The sequence below is a fragment of the Plecotus auritus genome, assembly GCF_963455305.1.
Source record: "Plecotus auritus genome assembly, chromosome: 5".
NCBI classification, from domain to species: Eukaryota; Metazoa; Chordata; class Mammalia; order Chiroptera; family Vespertilionidae; genus Plecotus; species Plecotus auritus.
In genome coordinates, this window is record NC_137776.1 from 59,479,321 (window position 1) to 59,492,232 (window position 12,912).

Genomic DNA, 12,912 nt, shown 5'->3' on the forward strand with positions numbered 1-12,912 from the left:
GTCCCCAGTCACACATCCAAGGTGCGAGGTGCTGGGAGCAGGGGGCCGGCGGGGAGAAGAGGTGCAGAAGTCTCCTAGGAGTGCCATTTCTGGGGCACGTGGCGCCCTTTCCAGGTGAGTCTGATGAACCCAACGTGAGACGTGGAAGGCATGCCTGGAGCATACAGGGCTCCGTCTGTCCTTTGCTGCATGACCACGTCGGTCACCTCCTGCTGAAGGGGGGGCAGGTATGACTGTTTTCATGGAGGTGGCTCACAGGGAGGGCCCGACTCCCTGGGAACTGCCTCAGCGCCTGTGCAGGCAGCTGGGCATGCCAGGGCTTGCGGCCGAAAGGCCTGGAGCCCAGCAGATGTGTGAGGTGGGGGAGCAATCTAAAAGGTGAAAATGTTTATGATCTCATTTCACTTTACACTGGAAAAGACGGTTGCAAGCTGCCACCATGTAAAGCAGTAATTCCCACACTTTGGGGCGGTTACCCCTTCTCTGTTGATTTAACCAGGTACTTGGCCTCTGTGTGCTTTAGATTCTTAGACTTTGTTAAAATGAAGGGTAAAATCTATTCTAAGAAGAAGATGGTGACATGACAGCCACGGACCAAGACTGAGGAAGCCGCTGGCTCAGCAGCGGGTGACCCTGAAACGCTTTCTACGGTCGTAAACACGCCAGTACACAAAACCTGAAACCTAGGCGGTCGGTTCCTCTGTGTCCCCACCACTCTGTCCCTCACCGGCGTGCAATTTCCTATGAGCCATAAAGAGAGAGTCCAGATTAGAAACTCAGCGCATTTTAAAAATCACTTTTCCCTGGACTCTCCCGCTGACCTTTGGTTTTCGTGTGAATTGCTTCCTTATCACATCCCTCTGAAACCTCCACCACAGGCCCACAGCGCAGCCCCGCCCACCCACGGCTTCCTGCCCCGGGAAAGCTAGCCCAGCGGGCAGAAGAGAAAGGGACCGCCTTCGACTTCAGAGAAGAGCATCATCAGAAGCTCCTCCATGACCTCTGGCCACAGCCCAGGGATGGGGAGGGCAGGGCTGTTGGGGAAAGGGCAGCAGGCATGGGCATGGGCACGGGCACAGGGCTTGCTCACCTTCACATTGGGCGTGTAGAGGTTCCTGAGCGAGGCGAGGGCGGCAGACAGCCCCTCCGTGCTGTACCCGATCCACAGGGCTTGGAGATGGCTCGAGGAGATCCCCGTCTTCTTACTGAGGCCCTGGAAGGAATCAGAGACAAACGGCCTCAGCGTCTCCTCCCCCACCTGCAGCACTGGGCTCAAGTGGGTGGGACCCCAGGGTGCGGGTGCAAGCGGACATGCTGAGCTGTGGAAAGAATGCCCAGACCTCTCTCCTGAAAACCAAGGGGCAAGCACCTCGCCTGCCTCTGCACTCGGCCTGTAGGCCTGGGGAAAGAGATGGCAGGTGAGGAGAAAGTTTCTTCTCTTTGTAGAAATTCTCCAGTCAATCAAAGGAAGAATCAATGAGAAAACATCACCATTCTGTAGCCCACACCGAGGGCATGGTCCAGGCAGAGACCTGCACCGGCTGATGGCATCCCACCAAGAGAGGCAACACAGACGCTGTGCCTCCCGATGCAGAAACCCCACACAGAGTTACATGGAGTGTGAACCCAAGTACAACTAGGAGGTAATCATGACACCCTGGGGAAAACATTCAACCCTGAATCTGACTAAGCCTCTAGGTGCAACTACCAAATAAGAAATCCAGAGGATCATGAACTAGATCATGAGAAATAAAAACAATCAGAAAATCCAGGTGGTGCAAAACTAGAGGTCCAGTTGAACGTGATTCTAAATTCAGTAAAATAAACTGTCCGACTACAGAAACAAAAAAACAAACTAGAGGTCAAGTAACTCATGTTCTTTGACAACTAAAGAACTAGGAAACCAAAGGGAATGAATGAAATGGCAACTTCAGGTGGAAAGAAACTTAAAAGGGACTTAAAGAGGGGGGCAGTAAAAACGTGACCCTAGCATTTAGATACATAAGTGAGTGACTATAACTCAGAACAGTGGTTACTTTTAGGGAGAAGGGAGGGGCTGTGTATGGAATGGGGCTCATGGGGGGCTGAGAGGACTGATAAAGCTGAAATTCTCTAAAACCAAAAACTGAAAAAGACAAGGACGACAACAGTGAGAGCCGTCGTCACGGTGGTGTGTGTCTCACCTTGAAAATGTGTGCCTTCAGGATGTGGTGCCCGAGTTCCATGGTCTGCTGCCGGTTCAGCTTGCCCTCTTGTCGAGAGAACATGAACGCCAGGAGAGCGTGCCCGTTCCTAGGGCCAGACACACAGACTTGTAACAAACACCCCGTCCCACCGCACCCTGGGCCCTCCGGTGAGAACATCGCTGCACAAACCCTGAAACCCTGGCACCTCCGCACCACCACACAGAAGGGTGGGAAGTTGTGTTCTTCAAGTCGTTTTAGGGGCTTCCTCTGGATTCCCCATCTCTGTGGAGCAAGCCAGAGGGAAGCCCTGTGACAGGGCAGGGCTTTCTCTCTGGGACCACCCACTCTCTGTCCCTCACCCCTCACTCTGTCATCACCTTACTTATGTCTGTCACCAAATGTAAACTCCATGAAACTAAGAGTCTTGTTTACATCACAGGTACAGTCACCACCTGCAGGTACAGTCTCACACCTTCTGCCTTTCTTACCCTTTCTGGGAGCAAGGCCACTCCTGGTTTCTGAGGCTTCATTCCTTGATATGGCACCTTCTCTTCCTCGACTCTGCCCACAAGACCAAGCCATGCCCATCTATCTCATGTCAACAAGGCCTGTCTCCACCCCACAGCATCCTAAAGCCAAGTTCTACTCACTCCGGGCTGCCACAGGGGTCCCCATGCTCCGCCCACCACACTCCTGTCCACGTTGATGATCTTCACTCCAACCTTCACAGGTTCTTCAGAGATGGCTGCGAAAGGCCACCATCCCCAGACACGTCCTTTGTGTCAACCCTTCCTACTCCTCAGTTCCGTGACAAGAGCTCCAGTCAAACGCAATTTGTTCTTGCAGAACATGGCCTGCGTTTCTGATGCCATGCCTTGCAGCACACACCGCCCCCCGACCCCCATTACAGCTTTGTTCCGTCTACTGAAATGCTACACGTTCACTCCTCAAGTCAATGATGTGGGGAAAAGTAGATGGGAGATTAGATGAAGTAGATGCCCTAGATGAAAAGTCCTGTGCAACCCCAAAGAATCGAAGGACCCAGGAAATGATCATGAATGGCTCTGAGAGACTTTAAGATGTTAAATGTCGCCTTATGGAAGTACTTACTTTACTCGCTACCACCTATTAAGCATCTTTGCAAAAAAATTTTTTAAGTAAAATAACATTTGATCAAGCCTCCACATTTAACTACCAATTTATAGAAAATAAAGGTGAAAAAAAAAAACATTAAAAACTTCCTTGAGAACACAATCAGCAAAATCCACATTATGGGAAACTAACAGGACAAACTACCCAGTTGATCTTTTTAAACAAAATGCAGAGAAAAAACAAAAGGTGGGAATCTGCAGATTAAAAGAGACAATAAAATGCCTCTTAGGGTCCTCATCTGGATTCTGATTCATACATACTACAAAATAGGAAGAAAGTGGGGAAATCTGAGCATAGCTAAATGTGTTGATACTGGTGAATTAGTGTTAATATTTTAGGTGTTGTAATGGTGTTGTGGCTAAGTATGAAAATCTTTTTTTTTTTTTGAAGTTTATAGCCGACTATTTCAGGTAAAATATCATGAAGTCTATAATTTATTTCAACAAAAAAATAACAGATGGAGCAAATATTATAAAATGTGAGTCGTGTTTAAGCCTAGGTGATGTGAATGAGGCTTTGAGTAACTTTACTCTTTAACTTGATAATTCTGTTCCTGGATTCAAACCTAAGGGATAATCAAAACAGAAAGGAAAGAAGTGGGGGAGGCAGGGAGGAAGATAGGGAGTATAAAGGGGAGAAGCAGATGCTCTTAAGTACTTCCCTTTTGCCCTAGCCGGTTTGGCTCATCAGATAGAGGGTCAGTCTGTGGACTGTAGGGTCTCAGGTTCGATTCAGGTCAAGGGCACGTACCTCAGTTGCAGGCTCTTTCCCAGCCAAGGCCCTGGTTGAGGTGCGTGTAGGAGGCAACCAATTGATGTGTTTCTCTCACTTTGATATTTCTCTCTGTCTTTCACTCTCTCTTCCACTCGCTATAAAACTCAATGGAAAAATATCCTTGGGTGAGGATTAAAAAAAATAAAAGTACTTCTCTCTATAACAGCCACCATTACACAAGGAGGTGATGATGCTCTTACTCTTTTTACAGATGAGGAGACGCGGGCTTGGAGAATTAAAATAAGCTGTGCATAAGAATCACACAAAGTACTAATGAAACAGGATTTTTGTAATCCCCTCCTGAGGACATGCTTAGAGAGAAACATCAATAATTGCCTGCCATGCGTGCCCCGACCAGGGACTGAATCCACAACCCAGGTATGTGCCCCGACCGGGAATCAAACAAGCAACCTTTCAGTGCACAGGACGACGCTCAACCAACTGAGCCACTCTGGTTAGGCTGGAAACAGGATTTAACCCGGACCTCCGCAAACGCTCCTGCTCTCCTGTAAGGCACCTTGGTATTCACAATAGATTTATGTTGTGTGTCACTAACCCAGAAACAATGTAAAAGCCCCACAGTAAGGGCACCATTTGCCTCCCAGGAGTTTTGCACAGCCATGCAAAATGACACTGAGATAGTCAAGCAGCTTTATAAAATGTCCACAATATATTAAGCAAAGCAAGCAGAATGGGAATTTCATTACAGAAAAAATAATTTGGAGAATATTTAAAATGCATGGAAAGGGACGGACGTGAAAAATGAAGTGCCATTGCTTCTCGGTATTGGATTCTTTCTTCTCTGCAATTGGGGAATATTACAACTGACTGACTTGGGAAGAGAAATGTTACCCATTCTTCAAGGCCCAACTCAAACAGTAACATGTATGTGGAACATTTTGCAGACATGGCCATCCCAGCGGGAGCTGATCCTCTTTCCTGAGGTCCTCGTGCAGTGTGGCTCCGCCCAGCACCGTCCCTGCTGCCTCACTGGCCCTCCTGGGTGCGAAGCCCTCGAGAACCGGGCCCTCGCCTCAGGAATTTCTGTATCCGCCACACAACCCTGCATGTAGTGGGTCCACAAGAACTTTTGTTGAACCGAGTCTAGTAGGTTCCTTCCGACATGGTTCTATGCACTGCCTGTCTGCTGAGGGAAGTGGGAGAACTAGAGGGGTCTTGGGTAAATGCTGACTTGCACAATTCTGAGAGGTAACAATTCCTTTGCACCTGTGTGCCTCTCTTGCTACAGCCTAGTCCTGGCCCTGCCCCTGCAGGTCCCCGCACCTGCATACAGAAACACATCAGGGCTCAGCAGCCCACGACCAAAGGTGACAACCCATCAGGCACCCCACTCTCAGCCCTACCCTACGCTACATGACCTCAACGCCACCTACCACCCAAAAGGGAGTGAAGCTTAACTGTGACTACAGACCAAACCTCCGTAACAAACCTACACCCACTGTTGAAATCTTTCAACTTGTTTTTGTGTTTTTCTTAAATCCTTGCCCGAGGACATGTTTATTAATTTTAGAGAGGACATGTTTATTAATTTTAGAGAGAGAGGAAGGGGGAGAGGGAGAGCAAGAGAGAGGGAGAAAGAGAAACATCGATGTAAGAGAACATCGATCCATTGCATCTCGCATGTGCCCTGACCGGGGATTGAACTCAAAACCTAGATATATGCCCTGAGCAGAATTGCACCCACAATCTTTTGGTGTACGGGAGGTCACTCCAACCAACTGGGCCACCCAGGCAGGGCTCAACTTGTTTTTATGTCTCTACAGATTCAAAACAGCCTATCTTTTCCCAGTAAATGATCGGACTTCTCCAAGAAAATCCCCTGACCTAATTATGTCATGACATACAATTTACCTAGTTATTTTGGTCTGGCCCAATAACCTGGGAGTTACAGTTTATGGCCCCAAACCAGGTTCTAAAGGACAATTCTTAGACCAGTGTCACCTAGGAAATAACACTACCACAACATGAAACAGCAGCCAGACCTATTGGTCAGCATTGCCAGCGTTCGTGGGGAGGAAGGTGGTGTGCTGGTCACAAGTTCTTACTCATTTCTGGACCCCAGCGTCTGGTCGAATGCCCAGTCCAGCCTGAAGGGGACAATTTAGCAGCTGGCCAGATGTGCTGCAGGAGTCGGGAGCAATTCTGACTCACAGAGAGCAGGAGCCCTTTAAGATAGCAATGACGTGGGCCAGGGCCAGGCAGCGGTGGCAGACATGAACACACCCTAATATGAAAGTACCTGCACCTTCGAATTCCTGACCTCATGCTGACCAGCATCAGGCCCACAACAGCTCACTACTGCCTCCGCCCCTGGGCAGGAAGGAGAACTGTATTTGGGCCCCGCCCTGTGGCAAATCCTCGGTGGAACCTACAACTCAGTGATTGCAGCTGCCCTCCCACCGTCTCATAAGTGGGGCATCTGAGATCTGAACCTCAATCCCCCGACCACAAATCCCAGCCTGTTACACCGAGCTACACCACAAATACAAAACAACGTGGCCAGCTGTGGCCGCTGTGCTCCCCTCTGGGCCAGCAGCCACATCTGATTCCTGGGACAAGCTACATGGTGGATGGGGGAGGGTGCTGGGGGCCCCAGGCAGCCCACAGACCCTCAGGGGAAGACAGTGACTGGGAACAGCTTCTCGGGAAGTCCACTGTTATCTGGAGGTGATACCACGCTTTCCCACCACGGATGACTCCTGGGACAGGGGGCGGGGTCTAAAAGAGAATGGATGGCAAAGAAACCACACCAAGGCATCGCCTGGCATCTCTTCACCCAAATGTACCCAGGAGTCCTAATGTCCTAGCAATGAAAGGGGGGCGGCTTTGGGTTAGTAGCAGAGAGAATGTGCCAATGCCCCACCTAAATTTTCCATTCTGTGTTGCCTTTCCACTAAAGAAAACATGAATTGTATTTGAAATTCCTTCCTCAAGTGCCCATCAGACTCCCTGCCAAGAGCTGACGGAAAGCGTCCCGTTGTACCTGGGCTCACACAGGAAGGCCGTGTTCTCACCATCTGCTCTCCAGACAAGCCACTCCCTGAAGGACGGGTGGCAGAACATGCGGGTCTTGTCTCGCCGCTTGATGAGGAAGCAGGAGAGGGCCTCCATCCTCTGCTGGAAGTCCTCCCGGCCCTGCTCCCCCTGGATGTGGCCAGCGTTAATGGCCTGGAAGATCTGCTCGTCCGTCATGGGGTGGAGGGACGCGAGGGCCACGTTCAGAATGGGGAGCGCCCTCTCGAAGGCGGACTGGGTCATGAACTTCATGTTGCACTGCAGCAGGTAGAGCTCGGACAGGGACACGGGCACCACCTTGTAGCTGGCACTTTTGATGACCAAGTGTCCCCTCTGGAAGAGGTCCAAGGTGAGCTTGAGGTACAGGTAGGAGCCGAGGCTCCGCAGCACCAGGTGGCTGCTCACTTTCCCGATGAGGGCGGCGTCGGCCTTGCCGTTCAGGGAGATGTTGCTGAGGATGTCCTGGCTGCTGTGGACCCTGTGCTGGACGTAGGCGTGCAGGTCGCTGTGAATGTCCTTGTTGTCGGGAAAGTCATCCAGGGAGAGCTTGACGAATGGCAGCCCACTGACAATTTCCTGGGGGGGGAGGGGCGGGGAGGGGGTGGGAGGGGGAAGAAAACCCACAGTGTCACTGCACGGAGATTTATTTTTCATGTCAGCTGCATTTCAAACCAGATTCACTAGTTTTCTTTCAAGGGGGATTTTCATGGATTACAGGGACTCATTATTTTGTATTAAAACATGTAATAGGATAAGTTGAAGATAAAAAGCTTATGTGAAAGAAATCCTGATGTGAGATGGAATCAGTAAAGGCTTTCCTGAGGCCCCGATTCGAAAACTCGGAGCCCAGGAGGCAAGAGGCAACGAGGCCACCTGGCCAGACCCACAAAGGGGCCGTGAGGCCCTGAGTGGACCTGACACCCATCATCCTTACATTGTGCAACTGATTACATAACAGGGACAAACACAGCCACCACTGTACTTCTAAGAACAGGCCAGACCCTGAGATAAGAGCCACCCCTCTCCTGCAGATGCCAGCGCTGCGAGACTGAACCAGGAAACCCGAAACTGCCCCCCGGCCGTGCCCAGTGAGGCCTGCCCACACGCAGGGGCCCTACCCTAGTACAGCCCCCGGTCGCTTTCTCAAGTTGCTGGTTTTTAGTAAACTTTTAAATGGAAGCAGTACATCCAGAAGTGCACAAATCATAATCATAATGGCCTGGTGTGATTAATTTTCACAAAGTCAAACACACCTGGTCCAGTAGCTCAGAGCACCAGCTCCCTGGAAGCCCTTGGTCCCCAACCATCTCTCCCAGCCCTGAGATAAGCACATCCTGACCGTTCACAGCAGAGGAGAGTTTGGTGGGTTGTCTTTAACTCCCCACTATCGTTTCTGAAGCGCGTGAGTACACGTCCTCAGGGAATGCAGTGATTCCAGAGGCAGGAGGAGCACATGTCCCGTGTATGCTAACAGAACCCCTGGCAACGCTCCTCTCCCGGGCCTGCTGACTGATGGAGCATGACTGGAAAGGGTATGGACCTAATTCCCATGAACAATACACGTCAAGTTCGACCGAGGTCTAAGGCCACTTTTGATGAGAAAAGGAAGAACCCAAATGCTATTGTAAAATAAACAGCATCATGAAAGGGCAAACATCTAATGTCTTTACTAAAACTGAACAAGGTAGAAGTCAATGGTTGTTGAGATACACTTGTAGGGTTCAAGTGAGGGAAAACATGAGGAAGAGAATTCTAAAAAATCACTCTTCCCCTCCCTGCAAATGTTACCTCATGCGGGGTGGGGAGGGGATAGGCCTTCTCTCAGAATAGGTCTTAAAAATCCCCTTCGCCATCCCTCCCTTTTTTTCTTCATACAAACACACACACACCAAAGTCCCACTGCAGAGCAGGGCAAACCGCCACGAGGAGGAATAACTTTACCTTCTGTGAGACCTGTTTGCCAGACACCTCACACCGCTCTCCAGAGCAGTGGTGAACCAGGGCTAGACACTCCGTGTACAAGGACAAGCACAGCTCCGTGCTAATGGAAAACTTACCTGACACTGTGATACATGTGCCTTGGGGGGTGGGGTGGGGCAAAAAGGTCAAGAGTTGTGCCCACTTGGGGCTCTGTGACTAATATTTCATAAAGTCTTAATACAGTTTTCATTTCAGCAGCTAAATAGTTTACAACCGTTTAAATCGTTAGCATTCATCACTTTAAAATTTGAGAATAAGGACTTGGAAAAAGAGTTGAAAATTATTTCTTTACCTGAAAATTTGCTCTTACAGTCACAATCAACTTCAACCAGGCAGGAAATTTGGAGATAATTTTGGTAATAAATGAAGAAAGCGTGTCTCCATAATCAGGTTTATGAAACTCAGCTTCATTTAAGCCATCGATCAAGATAATGTATTCTTCTTCAGGAATTTTCTGCTCTAAAAGATAAAATATTTTTTAATTAAGAAATTATACATTTCTATACGATGGCACCACCCAGTGTATTTTAACGCACCGTTTAAAGTGTTAGGAAAAACTAAAAAGATCTCCATATGGCAGAAGGAATGGTTTACATGGAAGCATATTTTCTATTAAACTTATAATGAAAACGGGAGCACCGAGCCAAAAAGAAAACCACTTTTCACAGAACAGTTTCCAGAAACATACTGCATTACACACACTTAGCAGAATTTCACCCTTGTATGTGATACAGTTCGCTCTTCATAAACGCTGTCTCTGGGTGAGCACACTGAAGATGACATACACAGAGGAAATCTGGAAAAGACCCTCAGGCCCCCTCCCCCACTAGCAGAACACCCTCAGTGGATTTCTGGGAAAGGATTGACCCCCAAAGGGCGAAGCCCAGCCCAAGGCACACAGCTAGCCGGGGGAGAGCTCGCTTTATGGACTCCTAGGACAGGGCACTCCCCTACAAACCTACATCTAGTTTCCTATTGATCAGCACCAACTTTCTGCCCAGGGAACTGAGGGAAAATGATGACATCGGCTTCAATTCCCTCTCTCCAGTACCTTTTGGAAGAAGTGCTATGAAGGCAGGTAAAATAGCTCAAACGATGAGGAGGAGGGAAGATGAAAAAATGAAGGGCCCGTAACAGCACTAATGCCCCCGACCTTGTAAAATATTCAAGGGCAACACGGTCAGACTTCCAGAAATGGCTTCAGGTTCAACTCACCTGAGCAGAGGCCCTGAACAAAACATGCTGGCCATCTCCCTAAATGACGGCCTTCTCCCCTGCTATGTGGGAGTGCAAACCTGGCAGGCAGCAGTTCCTGGAGTGTCTACAGGATCTACAGGCACAAATTAGCTGCCTTGGAAATGTGTCCACTAGGGAGTTACTTGTTAGAGATGCTTCATTTAAAACGACACCATTTGGAGAATATTATGCTAAGCAAAATAAGCCAGTCAGAGAAAGACAAGTATCACGTAATCTCACTCAGATGTGGAATCTAATGAACAAAACAGACCCAGAGACATAGCAGCATGGAACAGACTGCGGCAGGCGGGGCCGAGGGTGGGTGGGAAGAGATCCACCAAGAACGTGCATGCATAGATGCATAAGCCATGGACACAGACAACAGGGTGGTGAAGGCCTGGGGCAGCGGGGTGGGGGCAGGCTAGAAGGGGTCAATGGGGAAAAGGGGGGGCATATGTAATACCTTCAACAATAAAGATTTAAATAATAAATAAGTAAAACTACACCGTTTGGGAGGGGCCTCAGGGAGATGGCTCTGAGGAAGGGGATGCAGATCCACCCACACCCTCTCCCTGCGCCATCTCACTCTCACCCCAGAACCACACTAACCCCTCCTTCTGAGGACAGCCCTGGGGACTCTGAGCCACTACTGTGGGGGCTCTGGGGGGCTGCTGGAGGTACCGTTTCTCAGGCTTGTGAGCGGCTCCAGCACTCCCCTCTTGAAGGCAGCCACGGGGTCCTGCACACAGGACCGGAGGCTCAGCATGCTCTGCAGCTGGGGCTCCCTGATCAGCAGGTCTCTGTAGGCGGCCAGCTGATGGGACCGGCACAGCAGAGCTGCGATGCTGTGCACGAACTCGGGCACCAGGCATGTGTACGTGTTGTCCGCCTGGCAGTAGTGGTAGGCCACCACCTGGAAGGGAGAAGCAGACCGTCAGTGTCACCTCACCCTCTTCACATGCACACCACAAGTGACACTGGAGAAGTTCAACGGGGACAAAGTCAGAAATCACCCAATTCCTGCCTATCCTGGGAAAGGACAGAGGGGGGGGGTGAGCCTTCAGAGGAGGAGGAGTCGTCCCTTTCACTCTCACGTGGGGACGAAATCCTCTTGGCTGCCCATGCCAGGCATGCAGAAGTGAGGAGCAGGGATCTGGGGTAGAGAAGCACTCATTTCAGCCCCTGTACCTACCTCCTGGCCCAGCCCGGGGTTTCCTCACTAGAAGCCCCCCATCACGCCCACTCCTGGTGGCTCTCCAGCTCCACTGTCTCACACCACTGCTGCTGGGGAGACCCACACGGCTCACCAGGAGCGAGACGTAACAGATGTAACGCAGGAGGGTGGCTTATGAACCCGATGGAAGCTGAGCAGATGGAAAATTTCAGAAGGATCTTGACGACCATGAATGTAGGAAGAAAAGGTCAGCCAAGTCTCTTTTACAACATCACAAGGAACCTCTGACAGAAAGACAGAGGCCCCGGCAACAGAGTGTAGGCAGAGGTGGCTTGGGGGTCGCATTACAGGCTCCCAACCTCCTGCACTCCTTCCAGCTGTAAGGGTGGGTTTGTGGAAGCGCAGGAATACCGCCTGCTGATCGAGGAGTTTTCTGTCCATCATTTAAGATGAATACAAGTCCACTGGCAATGTCTGAAGCTATTTATTTTCATTAATACCTTTCACTTGCAGTACTCCATCACAATTTTATCCAAAGCTGTACTTTTGCATTAAGCCATTGCTGTCTCTGTTTTAAGATCCCTTTTATAATTCATTTTTCAGAAACACACTCTCTCTCTCTCTCTGCAAGTTCTCATAGACCAGGAGCACATTACCTTGGACGCGAGGTATTTTGCTGCATCCTCTCTTGGTCTCTGGTTTTCAGGAGCGTCAGACCCCAACCCAGCAGGCGTTTTGGCCATGGTGGTACCACCGGGAGAAGTACTCGGTGAAAGCAATGGAGTGAATGGAAGATCCGGGGAGGAATCTGAAGCTACAGAGAAGAGAGACCAATTCCATCATTTACAACAGTGGTCGGCAAACTGCAGCTTGCGAGCCGCGGTTTGCCGCTCTGTTGACTAATGAGTTTGCCAACCACTGATTTACAACATCAGAATGGGGGTATGCATGGCAGGACATTGAACATATTTCTTGATTAGAAACAGAGAGCTTAATGAGTGAATGAAGGTGCACATGAGAACACCTGTCCCCTCTCAGCCCTGTCTCCCATCCACCAGTTGTCCTCGCTGGAGAACTGGTTTCTCATTTCTTTTATTACATTATTTTTGTTTTTGTGGTTTTTTTTTTTTTAAATTCTTGCATGGCTCACTTGTTCCTGGTTCACTATGTTAGAGACATTTTCTTTTCATGTGTTTATTACACATAAAATAAGCCATAAATAGTCACATCCTTGGCTACTCCATCCCATTTCTAAGGTGACTTTCACATTTTTGGTAAATGCAGCACGGAAGACAAAGGCTGCTGGAGCACAGGGTACAAAAGAATTCTGCACGGACTCCTTCTGGCTCGTCCTGCCAGGAGCCTACCCACCTT

At 49.6% G+C, this 12,912-nt stretch overlaps 1 protein-coding gene across 12 annotated transcripts in view; it reads right to left on the bottom strand.

The window, feature by feature from the left end:
• TANC1 (tetratricopeptide repeat, ankyrin repeat and coiled-coil containing 1) overlaps positions 1-12,912 on the bottom strand; it is a 244,458-nt gene that overhangs the window by 38,920 nt on the left and 192,626 nt on the right. For all 12 annotated transcript variants that reach the window (XM_080669582.1, XM_080669579.1, XM_080669577.1 and 9 more), the window contains 6 exons: positions 12,195-12,352; positions 11,046-11,277; positions 9,421-9,587; positions 7,117-7,724; positions 2,184-2,292; positions 1,091-1,213 (listed from right to left, as the gene is read on the bottom strand). In XM_080669582.1, the coding sequence (XP_080525708.1) occupies positions 1,091-1,213; positions 2,184-2,292; positions 7,117-7,724; positions 9,421-9,587; positions 11,046-11,277; positions 12,195-12,352 (1,397 nt within the window). The remainder of the gene's footprint in view (positions 1-1,090; positions 1,214-2,183; positions 2,293-7,116; positions 7,725-9,420; positions 9,588-11,045; positions 11,278-12,194; positions 12,353-12,912) is intronic.